The 15,542-nt window shown below is 37.1% G+C and overlaps 1 protein-coding gene across 6 annotated transcripts in view; it reads right to left on the bottom strand.

Moving 5' to 3' along the window:
• Window positions 1-15,542, bottom strand: part of ELP4 (elongator acetyltransferase complex subunit 4) — a 127,410-nt gene that overhangs the window by 56,511 nt on the left and 55,357 nt on the right. For all 6 annotated transcript variants that reach the window (XM_056493594.1, XM_056493593.1, XM_056493592.1 and 3 more), the window contains exons 8-9: window positions 14,959-15,067; window positions 12,172-12,278 (exon numbers count right to left, since the gene is read on the bottom strand). In XM_056493594.1, coding sequence (XP_056349569.1) covers window positions 12,172-12,278; window positions 14,959-15,067 — 216 coding nt within the window. The remainder of the gene's footprint in view (window positions 1-12,171; window positions 12,279-14,958; window positions 15,068-15,542) is intronic.

The following is a 15,542-nucleotide window of genomic DNA, read 5'->3' on the forward strand; positions in this document are numbered from 1 at the left end:
GAAATAGTGATACTGTTCACAATAAAAATGATAGCTAAGGGAGTACCCCAGACATTGCACAAATTCTGCTTTACTTATAGATATTTCCACCAGAAATCTAGATTTTATGTATAAAACCATTTCAGTTATGCATAATTTTCACTAGTAAATATTCTGCTTTAATTATGAGTTCTGAAAACTGATATGCCCCTTATGTCAGTGCTATGCACTTGCAACAGATGGATTGCAGCTATTTACTTTATTTTGGGTGCTCTAACATAAAAACTACAATATTCACTGCTTCTCTTTTCATCATCTCATTTGCAACACCACCACCAACCTTCCATAAAAGCAGCAGTCAACAGAAGTTACTTTCAAATGCATCTGACTGCAGTAAGTGCTGATTTTTTTGATCAAGTTGTAAAGCAACAAAAGAATTTCAGGATGAAAACCCGGAGGAACAAAAAATAATGAAAATCAAAGAAGCTGCAAGGAAGTTATTCCAGTTATTCCTATTTGTGTGAGCACAGACAGCTGCAGTGATGTGCAGGATAATACTGTCCTAAAGGATGCAAATACACATCAGGGTGTGGGTGAAGAAAACTGGAGAAGCAGAAGTAGAAAAGACCATGGCACAAATAGAATTTTAGTTCAGACAGAGGAAAAAGTGCTTCTTCTATAGGTAATCCACAGACAAAATCCTTTTACTGCAATGTTTCTAGCATAGAGCCTTACCCTACTAACACAGTAAAAATTCTCCTTTGTAGATTTAGGGGTGTTTTAGTAGCCTGAAAGGAATTTTTATGGCTTTTCCACAGTCAAAATGCCCTTTTCAGATCAATCCAAAATCATCAGAGATGCACTTCCACCCTAAAACTGTCTTTTCCATGATGTGACTGTGGCCTTGAAAGTTCCTAAATTAGCCCATGTTTTTATAGCACAGACAGAACACAAAAAAGCCAGTTCTTCTTTCCTGGTTTCCATAGGTTTTCAAAAACTATACCATAATACGCCTGAAATTTTCAGGCTGTTGCTGAAGATTTTAGCAGGCAGTCGTGACTTGTCTTCTCATTCTGCAAAAACTCACTTTATTAATAGAAAAATAAGAAATAATGTGGCTTCCCATTTAACTGGTGAGAAATTAAATACCTCACCAGTAATTTCTTATCAAAATGCAAAGGATATCTAAAAAGAATAAATCTTAAGCAGGATAGTACTTAAACAAACATATTTTAATATATAGACATTTAAAAGTATCTACTTTAATGACACAAATACAAAAACTAACATAATACTCTTGAAGATTATATTAATTTAAGAAATCCCTCTTAAACAAAATAAGAATTCCATTTAATTATAGAGCTCTCCAAAGCACCAGGAATCTCCTTTTAGGTACTTACTGAAATATCTGCATGCATTCAATATTTATGCTGTCTTTCTCTCTATTCATTTTTAAACAGAATTAAAGGAGTAGCTAAAACTCTGCCAATAAAATGACAGGAAGGCTATTTTTAGTCTAGATGATGTAGACCAAGCATAAACAGCCCATGGCTATGCTACTATTGAGGATCAGATCTAAATACAAGTACTAGATTTCCTTCTTATTAGTTTTTTCTTTTTAACAGCAGCAAGAATCACAAATTACATACTGCTTTGTACCACTTAATAAATACTCATCTTAGAAGGAGAACCATTTTTCCCTTCATTAAAGAAAAAAAAACCAACAAAAAAACCAAGAACACCAAACAAAAAAGGTGATGTAACTCCTGCCACACCACTCTCTGGTGGAAAAAGGTTTGTGAAAGTGCATTTGAGGCAGTAGAGGAAACCTGTAAGCTGCCCAGAATTACAAAGCCTTACACCAAAATGTGAGAAATGTTGATTAGTAAGTTCATGGTGCTGCTTTCAGTGGCTTTAGATTGCAGACCTGAGACATACCAATCTCCAGAGACCGCAGAGTTTATCAATTAAGCAACTCACTACTTAGCCCCTAATAAATCAGTGAGAGAAGAGGTGAAACCAATGGATAACTGCACTTCATGGAGAGCCAGAAAGAAAATGCTGCTCAGCTGTGACACGTGGCAGCTCCAGTGGCTGGAGATGTGTTCATCCCATACAGCACACACTGGACACACTCATGGGGACAAGCTGGGGCTACTTGCCCTGCTCAGCTCTTGTTCATGTGTTGGCTCATAATTCACACACAGAATTCACAGGATGACTGGGTTGGAAGAGACCTCCAAGATCCCCGAGTCCAACCCAGCCCTGACCCCTCAATAGACCATGGCACCCAGTGCCACATCCAGGGTTTTTTAAACACATCCAGGGGTGGTGACTCCACCACCTCCTGGGCAGACAGTTCCAGTACTTTATCACTCTTTCTTCTCTTTTCTTAATATCCAACCTGTATTTCCCTTGGTGCAGATTAAAGCTGTGTCCTCTCATTCTGTCAGTGCTGCCTGGAAAAATAAACCAACCCCACCAGAGCACAGCCACCTTTCAGGGAGTTACAGAGTGACAAGGTCACCCCTGAGTCTCCTTTTCTCCAGGTTAAACAACCCCAGCTCCCTCAATTGTTCCTCAAAAGGTTTGTGTTCCAAGCCCCTCATCAGCCTTGGACATGCTCAAGCATCCTTGCTAAACTGAGGGTGATCTGGCAGTGACATCTGTCACCCCACTGATCTCCAGGATTGATTTGGCATCAATCAATTTTATTTATACTCAATAAAAGCAGCTGAGGGGCAATGTCCAAAACCTGAGACATCCTGGAACAGCAATCCTTGACTGAGAACTCTCACAGACCCCAAATGTGGAGTCTGGAGCCAGCCTGGGTGAGGCAGGTCCCTGCACAGCTCCTCCCCAAACACAGGGAATGTTTTGCTCTGATATTCAAATATCTGGCAGGTACAGAGACTTCAGAAATCCCCTCAAGATTCAGCTACCACAGCCAAATCCACCTCAAACACTCACCTGTGGGTCACACAGAGCCTGTAAAAGCAATCTGGTTTAGTCATCTTAGCAAAGATCACTAAAGACCTTAAAACTCTAAATATTGAGCCATCAGTCAGGTTACTTTGAGATAGCAAGAGCTGCTTTGGATGCAGGGTGAGGTGGATTTCTCCCATGCAGCAGTACTCACATCCTCCCACTCAAAACTGGCAAACTGGTTATTTTTGCTTTCTGCTTTTACTTTTCAACAAGACTCAAGCAGACACACTACTCAAAGATTACTGCTGTAATATGAGAAAAAAAGTAACTCCATTTAGCAACTGTTTTGTAAACAGTAAGTGGATTTACAAATATCAGAGTGAATTCTTGAGTAATTTTTGCTATAGCAACTTCCAACAGGAAAAAAGTAGCTGAAGAACCCATAGACTGTATTTTCATAAGCTCAAATCAGGTTTTTCAAATCTTAAATACCTGAAATGAGGCATTTAAATGAACTATTTTCAGCAAGTGCTGCCAGCTGTTTCCTGAAAGTCAAGCTGCCTATGACTGGTATGAGTTGGCACCAAAATTCCCTTTATTTATTTATGCATTTATGGACATCAATAAAAAGCTTTAATTATTGTACACTATACAATTATTGCTTACTTTCTTCAGAAGGAAGGAGGAAGCAGGACTGTTAATTGGTAATATCATTCATTCTGAAGGGGGATGATATGGTGTCAATGTTAAGCTGGCCAGAAACACCAATTTAACTGAAATAAATAATGTTTTCCTTTTAGGAGACAGCTTCACTTGATATTTCAAAAGCTATTGGTTTTCAACATGCAGTGAGAAAGTTTAAATTACATTATGTGTGATACAGAATCCCTTGAAAATTCTATGAAATATAACTAAGAAAAAGCAAATACAAAAATTATCAAAATCATGTCACTAAAACAACTGTGAAAAAGAGAGCAACAAAGATGGCATGACCAAAACCTAACTTCACTTACACCTTGGGCACTGCAGTCCTCACCCATTTTGCTTATGATAATCTACTTTTTGCACAATTCTCTTGGCCAGAAATATAAGAATAAAATGTACTCTGGAATTTAGTTACAAATAATACCCCATAATTTAGCCACAGCTAACAGTAGTATTTGCACTATGATTATAGAACATTTTTTCTTCAGCTACAGTACTTTGCAGTGTTTGCATATTTTTTTCCTCCTGTCTTCTTTTGGCACTTTCATTAAGTCTTTCAGACTAAGAATAATGACTAGTTTGCTCTCAATAAAAATAATTTAAAAACCCAGGTTCCTGTATGTTAACAGTTCAGTAAAGGGTAATATTTTCTGTGAACCAGTAAAAATAAATAAATCAGAAAAATGGTATGAAACAATTTCTGTAGAGGTGAAAAATTTAAAGAAACTATAAATTTGTGGTTTCTTTACAGATTTATGTTCATCCAATACCATTAATATTTTCAAAAGCCTAGAAATGTTAACACAATCTTTGTTTAAGTGAGTTACTAGTCATGGCAAATGTTGGGCAGCATTGTCCTGGTTCCCTACAAAATGCCATTTTAACTCTTCACAAGTTTTGGATGGGGCTGTCTACCAGTTTCCACATTCAGAGAATTCTTTGAATCACTTCCTACCCAAAGATTGTAATTAAAACCACAACAGCACTGAGACAAGGAGATGGATGTGCATCTTGCACATGGATATGAAAAATCCTCCTCTCATTCCTTTCACTAAGAGCCCTGGATTCATGTCAATAAAGTTCAGGTACAATGTAGACCTGTGGATGAGAAAATGTGGATTCCTCTCATTTTTCACTTTTATCTCCTGCCTTTACAGAGATACAGAAAACCAGAGATGTGTTTTACCATGTAACAGCCTGGCTGAATTTGTTACTCCTTGTAAAATGAGAACATTACACAACTATGAAAGATCCTAATTTTATTAAAACTTGTGATGTTTTAAAAAACATTTAATGGAAGTGGCACTCAGTTCCTGCTGAGAACTACTACAAATAAGGAGTTTAACTCTTTTTGATTCTTAAAGATCCACCACTGCTTTAGTGGATAACATAACTCATGTAGAGAAAGAGTTTTTTTAGTCTTTAGCAGCCAACATTTTTACAAAACATGTCATCTACCTGTCTTTTAGTAGTTAGAAAGGGAGAATGTGTCAACTATTTTACTTGTCTGGCAAACACAGGAGAAGTTGACCCACTTATTTACAGACTGAACAGGCCAAAGCTTTTCATGCTGCAACACTGACCCTTAGCACAGATCCTGAGAATGAGCAGCCCATTACAACATGCACAAGTGACCTTCCAGTGCATTAATGACTTTGTGCTGCATGTTCTCCCCTTCCAACAACACAGGGCATAAATATTTCTGAATGCCAGAAGTATTTGTTTAAGTGAGTTCTGTTAAATGAGTTCTGTTTACTAACAAGAAACTGCAGTTGCACTGTATTACAAGGGTTAAAGCTTTGAAAAGCTGAATGGAACTCTCACATTACACTGTTATAGAGCCCATAAAACAAAATTAATTATTAAATAAATTTCAGGATATTACAGATCTTCCTATGAAACCTAAGAGTTAACAATATCTTCCTATATTTGCCTACAGACAAATAATTAATAATTTAATTTACATTAATCAGTATATGGAACAGGGTGATATTTTCTTCCACATGTGCACAAGATATGTGCTCTGAAATTCCATATACTATATAAAAATGATCACTTGATTTCAGTCCAGTGTGCCATTAAGATTCAGAGGGTTTTTCTTTTCAAATAGGAGCTCTCCAAGTATTGTTTCACCTCAAGTTATTATAATTTAAAAATACTCTTCCAAAACTTTAGCTAAATTGTATTGTCACAATTTAAAACACGTGTATTTATTCAAAACTGTTTGAAAGAATGTAATACATTTTTGACAGGCAGTCTTTTACAATATTGAAATCAAATCCTTGATTTCATCAAACCCTTCATATTCTGTGCCTTATTCCTGGAAGGCTCATGCCAAAATGATTTAGTTTGATTTTCTTTAACAATGGTAGGTTGGCTTGACAGCATCTGACAAAACAATTCAGTGAAGTACACCATACCAGGTAAAGAGAACCTGAACTGGCTACTAGGTGAAATAATGCAAAATGGAGTTGGGTATTATGGTAGAATTCATAATGCAGGAGAATTTTTTTTTGCTGTATTATTAATTTTAGATTAAGAAAATGTTATGGTATTGTAATTATTTTTGAACTATTTTTAAATAACCCAGGGGTTAATATAATGGGAAAAAAATGGACAGGAAAAATAAATGAAAAAATAATGGTTTTACTGGTATAAACTTCAGCTGAATTTTATTCCAATGTTTTGCTCTCTCTGTTGGAAAGTTGAGTTTGATATGCAGAGTTCCTGCACTGGAACATCCAGCACTAGAGTTTTCCAGGTATGATGCATCCCTCAAGGCAGGCTGAGGACAAGGAGGTTTCCATGCAAGCCCCAGGGGTGGCTGTGTTCTCAAATACATGGGGATGAGAAAATTGAAGAAATACATTTTCTGGAACACTTCAGTAAAGTTCTGTCTCGTCCCTGAACCAGGAGTAGCTGTGAAGTTTCATGAATCCATGAAGTTTCTGTGAATCCATGCTCCAGGCCCTGGGCAGCCAGGCACTCACAGGTGCTTGGTAAAAGAAAGTTTCATTTTGATATCATAAGGCCCTAACTTATAAGGGCACCTGTGTCCAGTCTCAAAATACAGAATTGTTTTGTCTCTATATGAAGATACACAGATCAGTATGGCAACATGTGTGTTGTAGCATATATTTAGCTTATTTTCCTTATTTTACTGAATGATTGCTATAGAACTACCAGTTTACCCAAACTGATAATTAACCAGTGTTTTGCCTTTTGTCAGCTCCCAGGCTCACTGATTCTTTCTGTTAACAGTGGACAAAATTAGTCCATTAATTCAAATGCATTTACTTACAAATTCACTCATAATCAAGATTAGGGTCAGCCATTAATGAAGACTGCCCCAAATTCTCCTGGGAGAAGCTAAGAGAAGTGATGCTCTTACTGCCACTTTCTAGTTCTCACTTCAGCAGAGAGGTTGAATGGCATGGATGTGCATTTTAGATATACCCTGATCCCATATCTGCTGGTGACAGGGTTCTTGTTCCTGCAGAAGAAACAGCCTAAGCCACTGTACCTATCCCTGCTCCTGAAGAATAATCACTTAGGGAACGTTTGCAGGAGCACAGTTCTGGCACTCAGTGATGCTGCCAGCTCCTGAGCCCCTCAGGACCAAACCTGTGCTGTGGGGATGCTCTGAAGCACTGCAGACATCAGTTCTGACTGGTCTCACCCACCTGTTCTCTAAACAATCTCTGATAGTGGCCACTTGCACTTCCCTTTTGCAAATAACAAGTTTACCACAGTGTGGTCTGTCTAAGATAAGCAATGAGAAGAGAGACACTGAAAGGAAGACAAAGTCAGACATACAAAGATTTCAGATGGAGGCTACCTAAGTCATATTTCCTGTTTTAAAAGGCCAAAATCACCACTTTAAAGTGTTTTAAGACATCTTGCAAATACCAGTGCTGGACCCATAACAGACAGGAATACCTGGAGTTGCAATTACTTCTCATTTTGGCAATCATTAATTTACTCACAGTCTTTCACTACTAGATGAACACAGGATATTCTTTTCATGCTTTTGGCGTAATAAATTACTTTAAATTCTGTGTAGACTAGATTGCCACAGGACTCCTCTAATTTTTCCCCCTCCTCTTAGGAAACACCTCTCAAAAAAGAAACTCCTGAACTTGTACATTAAGCTCTGGGAATTTTTTTTTTTGGCTTTGTGGCAAATCTTTAAATAGTATCTAACATTTGGCTTTAGACTGAGCTGGTTTCTAAAGATTTTTATGGTGAGCTGCACAGGTGTTGCAGCCATTTCAAAGAAAATATTGGCTGCTGTGACTTGTGTTTTAATAAAAAAATGTATTTTCACAACAACTATTTATTAGACAAACTATAATATAAAAACTTGTAGGAAAAAGCTTGGTCTCTGTATTTCTAATAACTTGACAGTTACTTGAAGACTTAAAAATTAAGCAAAACCAGGGAATTAAAAAAAACACCCTCACAAACTTTCCTATTTGCAAGCGTTTATCTGAATTTATCAGCAGTTTTAACTTTAAATAGATAATTTCAGAGGTCTGTGTTGTCCAGACAATAACAAAGGGAGTTAATCAAATATGAATCTTCTCCAACTGTCTTGTCAAACCAGGTAATGATGTCCTGCCAGCCAAACTCAGAGGGAACATGTGAAACAAATACAAAAGTAAACAGGCCCTAAGCTGCCCAAGGGAAAGTCAGCAAGATGGCAATTTCAATCATTTGGAATAATACTAAAGCAGCCTTAGGCTTTTCTCAGAATGGAAACATGTCACTGTTACTGCAATATTTGAACAAATCAGACTGCAAAAGAAAGGAACACTTATGTAATCACAGCCATGGAACTGCACTTTACTCGATGGTGAGGTGGAAAATAATTAAGGGAAAATGTCCTTTTGGTGAGTAATTATAAATCTACCTAAATGAGAAAGACAGAAATTTGGGGCAGCGAAAAAAACAAATTTAAGCACAGATTCCTCAAATCTTGATACAGGAGGCTTTGGAACAACAAACACAAAGTTCTGCCAAATAAAACTACGAATGTAATGGTCCTACAAAATTTCTCAAACTTTGATAAAAGTCACATCCAGAGGCACAAAGAAAGCAAAAAAGCACTTCAAGAGCAACCCCGCCGAACAGCCGCACTGAGACGAAGGGCTTGTCATATCATTTAACTGAGAAATCAAAAAATATTTCAAATATTTGGGGAACTTACCTAATCAGTCAACGTTCAGTATGTGTCTAGTCATGTAGCCATCTTTTAGTCAATCATCAGAAAATCAAAGGCACATTGGCATGACTCAACCCAAACTTTAATACCGCATGATTGTGTCGTGTAAGCTTGTTTTGTGCGAGGGCTGCTGTGGTTTTAGCAGAGAGATTAACGACCGGACCTAAGCTGGCCTCCAAACCTTGCCCTGCTGATGCCTCCAGCCCTTTGAAGTCTGACCATCATACCTGGCAAAACAACAGTGGGAACTAGGCTGGTGTCAGATCTAATCAAGTTTCCTGCCTCAGCATAGCTAACTATGGGGTACACTAATTGGCCCAATTGCGGATTATACCTTTTGCTACAGATTCAAGACAATAATTTAGTCAAATGATGGTTTTTATCTCCTTCTAATTAAGATTCCAAAGTGGGAAGAAATAGGATTAGACAGGCTAACTTCAAAATTGTGTCCTTTAAAATGGCATGCACATAAGATAGATCTCTGATAATGCTGCATACAGGAGTATATTGCTAGTAACTAATGTGTGAAGATTTGGGATAGCTTGAAATAGCTCCTGCACCTTTTAGATAAACATGGAAGTTTTCCTGGAAAGGTTCCTCTTCATAATTTATAAATGGACAATGAGCCCTCATAAATATTCATTTAAAAAACCATTTTCATCCTGAATTTAAAAAAAAAATCTCTTCAGAAAGCATTTCAGTCAATCTTATTTTGAAGAAGAAGACACAAGGAAAACTGAAACAGTTAAAAGATTCTGCAGGCTATAAAGAGGTGGAGTTCCTCCCACAGAACTGCCATCTAATAAAATAGATTTGACATTCAAGGTTTTTCACCTATGAGGGCCAAACCATAAGGAGTTATTTAACTGGTGAGCAATCCAGAGATGAGAAAATCCATGCCCCATGCTCTTACTTTAAACTGTAAAAATAGAAAGGTCTAGTGACAAAAACCCTTTTTGAAGAAATTCCCCCATAATTCTGTGTTTCTAACTTTTCTCACATAATTTGATTTTAATGCAGCATTTCAAGCAGAGGTCAGTATTTTTATCCTAAATTGTGAATATAAATATGCACTTTCCAAAAACCATAAGGTACTCAATATTTTAATTTCATATTTAAACTTCATACTGAAGAAGCCCTAAGCTTAACTGTACTCTGCATGAAGCACCCTGTTGCTTGCAATGCACACTGTTGTGCTGCTTTTTGCTTCCACCCCCAGAACCAGTGCTGACTGACTGCTGACACATCACATTCTAACTGCAGAAACCCATTTTGGAAGACCTTATTCACATCCTTTCTTCATTCACTTTTCCCTTGCTCCCATTTTCTTATTGCTCCAGCCAGCCTTGCTGCAGTCTGCTCTCCCCAGCAGCACGAGGAAGAAAAACACATGTATTATAGATTAGTGAAACATGTACAGGAAGATCAGGGTAGGACAGTGATCTAACATGCTCAAAAAGGGAGAGTTTGTGTCAGCTCAGCTTACAGAAAGCATATCCCTGACAAAACCTGAAGTTATTCAAAAGGGGCTGCAGCTGAGCAGTGAAGGGAGAAATTGGACAAGTGGGTCATCCACGCATGTCCAGGGCAACAGGTTGTTCCAAGAGTTGCACTTCACTCCTGCTTCCAATGTCCCATGGCTAATTCAATCCTTTTCACAGAGCCTCCTGTTAAGAGTATTCCTTCCTTCCAAATTACACTGCAGATTAGAATCTCAAATTAGAAAGAAATAATTGTATTCTGAGACAGGACTCAGTGATGAGAAACCACCCAAATATTCTAATTCATAGCTGTAAGAAATGAGAATTTACTATTCTCTACACCTCTGCAAACAGCGAGAACATTTCTATTTTAAAAGCAAACACAGACCAGCAAGGGTTTTGTTCCTACTGTACTGCTCAAAAGCAGTTGTTCCAATGCTTTAATACCTCACAATGCCTGGTCTCACTAACTGCATTCTCTGCAAAGTGACAAACCTTATAAAGGAATTGTCTTGGGGAAAAAAGCCCTCCTTCATGTACTTGCCTTTAAGTGGCTTCTGAAGAGGATACCTCGAGTTGAGAAACTTCTAGCACTCACGCAGAGATGACCTGCACCAAGAACTGGCTGCCTGATTAACTATTAACTACTCTCAATAGGATTAGATAATTAAAGACATTGATGACCATTAATTAGGAGGAGGGCACCTTAATTTGTCACTTGATAGGGCCCTTTCAATGATTTATAGGTTAGGGCTACTTGCAATTGTGAAGGGGAGGGGGTAGTGAAGAGAGAGAACCCTTAAGTTACCTTATCAAGTGGCCAGCTAAAAAGGGCAGAGGGTCAAATAAGGGCCAAAGTGGTCACTTAAGGGTGAAGTCCCAAACACCAAAGCAGTGCCAAGCCACATTGACCAGCATTTGGTGATGGAGTAAAAAATATGCTAATTTATTGGTGGCAATTCTCTCTTTTTATGGTTTCAAGCAGTTAAGACAAGTGGCCTGCTTAAGAGCTTTTCATTTGAAAAGAGATTAAACAAAATGGTTTGTCAGGGATGCTTGGCTGTTTTATGTCTTTGTTAAAAAAAAAAAAAAAAAAATTTGCTCAGACTGTACTGATGACTATTGCATCACCCTGAAAGCCATCTTCCATCTCTAAGCATTACTTGGTTAATAAATACATCAGCTCTAATTGCTTAATAGTGCCATGTTCATTTGCTCTTTAGCAAGATTAAAATGAAATACATCTTTTGTATTACTGCCTTCTATCAGGATTGTCTGCATAAAGGTCACAGAAAAAAGTTTAAATTTAGTAGGAAATTTACTTAAGGACATTAGTGTAAATGATACTGTGTTTAAAATGACATAAAAGAGCGAAAGGTGATTTCAGTAATGCAAAGAAAATGGTTTCTGAATACTGATAAGGACACTTATCCCCCATACCACACACAATTTTAGGCAACATTATACATTAAAATCCCTCTACTGGGGTAATAACATGTAGCTACTTTCCCACCCACTAACACAAGTAAGAGCAAGTCATTAACATTTAATTAAATATGCTCCTGACATCCTTAGAAACATGTCATGCTTTGTTATTGAAGGTTGTGGCCTACTTTCTATGTACATTTTAAAACCAAAATAAAGTATTTATAACAGATTTAGTGCAGCAAACGAGACATTTTTAATTAGAAGGCACATAACAGTATTTTATAAAACCCTTCTGAACAGCAAAACCAGAATGAAATGAATTTCCACCATCTGATGCATATTTGATGCATTTCACAAAATGAAACATAAGAGATGGGATTAGCTCCACCTTTTGGGTTCTAAATAGCGAAACAAGGTTTCTCTTACCTCGATGGTGAACAGCTTCCTTTTTAATCTAAAAGCAAGGTCCTTCGTGTCTGACACATCACACATCAAGCTATTAAGCCGAGGAATCTGATGTACATGAACCAAACCTTGTGGAAAGAAAGAGTAAAGGAGGGGGAAAAAAAAAAAAAAAAATTAAGAAAACGCTGTCATCCAGATGCATAAATTAGAGTCTTACAGCAGAATTCTGTATATTTACACACACTCATCCTCCCCTTTTTAAACTGGAGCTTACTACCAGGAGCAATGAAGCAAACGGTGCGATTATGCTCAAGTAATCAAGCAGAATAAGATAAACAGAAATCCTTGTGCGAGGAAAACTAATTGCACTTGGGTACAGAAGTACAGATGTAAAGAGCCATCTTAATACTTGTCAAAACTGCAGCCGGTTTGTGTGTGATTTTCTCTTGTATTTACAGTAAGCAAATATGGCTATCACCTTGCATGCTGCCCACGGCACCACTGAGTGATCTTTATTTTATTAAATGCACCAGTAAGCAGCCAGCAAAACAAGGCTTATGGGTTACTGATAACCACTGAAGCTCTAATGAGAGCTCCTTCGTTCTGTGCCCTGCAAACCACTTGGAAAAAAGTTTGCTGGGAAATCCCGATTTGGATCAGGGTTTTTAATAAATTTTAACCCCCGTGTCACCCCAGAAGAACCACGTTTTCCTCCTGCAGGAGGGGCTTCTGTAGCTGTTCAGATGTTTTTAACAGTACTAGGTGCACTGCAAGCTCTGCATTCTGTCAGCTGCAACTCAAGCTGATTTTTTCTGACAAGGACGCTGGATGGTTTTTGTGCAGCCTAATATAGTCTCTGAACAACCTAAGGGTGATTTTCTACATCTGAAAAACCAGGAAAATTCTACAGGGCTTCTCAATTACTGGCCTATATTTGCTATTCACAAAGCCAGCATCTAAATGGAAATACTGAACATTTAGAAAAAATATTTATCTGACTTCAAAACGGCAGCTTGTGAGAAAATCCCCAAACATTAAACCCCTTATTTAAAATAAGGGAAGTACTTTTTCAGGTATTTTTTTTTTTTTTTTAAAGAAGTTTCCTAGAATTGAAATACTTAAAAAAGCATAATTTTTATGGGCACTAATTACAAAAATTCCCAGTAATATTAGAAAAGTGTTATTACAGTTTTAAACCTTTTATTCCTGCCTCCCATCCAATTAGAATAATTATTTTTTAGGTTTTTGAGTACAAAATCTAATCATTACATATAGCAAGAGCAAGTATAATACAGGGTTACTTATATACAGTATCCTAGAAATTTTATTTAGGGGTCATCTATATAATTATTTTGTGGCTTTTCAAACATTTAAATTTGCAGGCAGCTTAATAAAATTATTAAGGAAGATTCATTAAATAATGTGATAATGTAATCAAACTTCTTGTGAGTAATGTAAAAATTTTTCATCATCTGCAGTAAATAAATACCTTAAAATAAGTTCTTAAGCAAAAAGAATCCACAAAGCTAAAATCATTAGAAATGCCTCTTTTCAGACTGTAAAATTCAGGTTGTGCAAATCTCAAAAGCAATGTTTATTGGCACATAATTTTCAGTAAATAGCACCAGTGATGACTTAGCATACATTTTTATAGGAAACCAAGAAATAACTGCTAAAACACACATTGTCTTAAAGGATCTCATCAGTACTGAGAAAAGGAGTATTAAATTGACAGAATTATGTTAGCATAAACAAAAGCCATATCATGATTATACAGTTGGAAAAATAATTAGGCAAATTATTCCAGCTTTTGTTCACGGCTTCTTTTTCATTCACCTTTTTTTTCCAGATAATGAAATGTGCACTACTTTCACAGTCAGAAAGATTTTTCTCTGATTTATTAATTACAGCTTGCATACACACAGTGGTGTCTCAACACCATCTTTGCTGTTTTTCTATATACTCCATACATCCTGCTAGGGAAAACACTGCCACTGTCATATGTTTACAGCAGGTTTCAGATAAGCAGTTTACTGTCCGCAAAAGGTTTCCATGGAACTACAGCAGTATCACAATAATAAGAGCTGTAATTTATGCACTGCTCCAGATTAGCTAAAACTGTTATTCACTGCTTTGGCTGTGCATAACTTCTAATATAATTTTTTAAAATCTAATCTGCTGCAACAGCTAACAAAAATCTTCGTGCAACAAAATGCAAGGTTCAGCACCATCACACATTTTGAAGATAAAACACTTGAAAGGCTACAAAACCAGTTTCATATTTTACATGCCACATACACCCACGTTCATTTCCTTAAATGTGCTGTAACCTATAGCTGAGGAGACAGAACATTATTTTCCAGACAAAGTTTACCTAGCACATAATCCAGCAGTTTATTCGCCTTACTACAGTGTTCTTTTTCCCGTGTTCTCAATTTAAAACTTGGCAGATCAAAAAGTATTGATTTCATGACAAGTTCAGCTCGCTGGTCAGATGATTGCCAAGCCTCCCCTGCATGTGAATTCCCCAAAGCCTGCCTGTTGAGATGTACATCTGATTGAGCCATGCCTCCCTAATGCAGCTTGACAACATGCAAGGAGTTGCCATGTTTCCTTTGCAGCCTTAATGCACTTGGCTGGAAATTTCCCTAACTCAAGGCTGGGTGGGCAAGGGGAGACATTTAAGGGGTATATTCCAAAATGAAATCAAATGCTGCTTTATAGCAGATACCCAATTGCAGGGTGAGCTGCTAAGTGCCCTAGAAACACTCAGGGCAGACTCTTTGCATTGCTAAAGATGGAACTTACCATGGTAATCCTTGTACAATGGATTGGTTTCTCTCTCAGAGCCAATAAATGATTCAAGACCAACTACCATATCTGACAAGTTTGTTACACGTTCCATAATTGCTTTATTCTGTAAGACATGGAAACAAAATACACATCTTATGTGATGAAAAAGGTAATTAATGTGCATAGAGTAAGCCTTGGTCTTCTCAATGACAAACTGAGGGGGAAAAATAGGTCATCAATACTTGGAAATTATGTTAGAAGGCTTTTTTCTTTAAAAAAAAAAAAAAAAAGACTTAAAATATGTGTCTAAAGAAAACAAATATTTGACAAGGATAAACCACGAAAGGGCTAACGTAGCACTAAATTAACATTTCCCTAAATCTTCATAACAAGCATTTGCTCACATCAGCAATATTTACAAGCCATGTGTTAAGCTTATCTCTCACTGATTTCTACTGTGAATCTGATGCCCAGTTTTTGTTTGGATTCTGAAAACCTTGGTTTTTAATGCACTTAGGCATATCATCTCTAATATTTTGTGCAAGCAGAACCCACACAATTATTCATTTTGGCTATCAGTTGGAAAACTCTAATAAGTA

The sequence above is a fragment of the Oenanthe melanoleuca genome, chromosome 5, assembly GCF_029582105.1.
Source record: "Oenanthe melanoleuca isolate GR-GAL-2019-014 chromosome 5, OMel1.0, whole genome shotgun sequence".
Taxonomy (NCBI): domain Eukaryota; kingdom Metazoa; phylum Chordata; class Aves; order Passeriformes; family Muscicapidae; genus Oenanthe; species Oenanthe melanoleuca.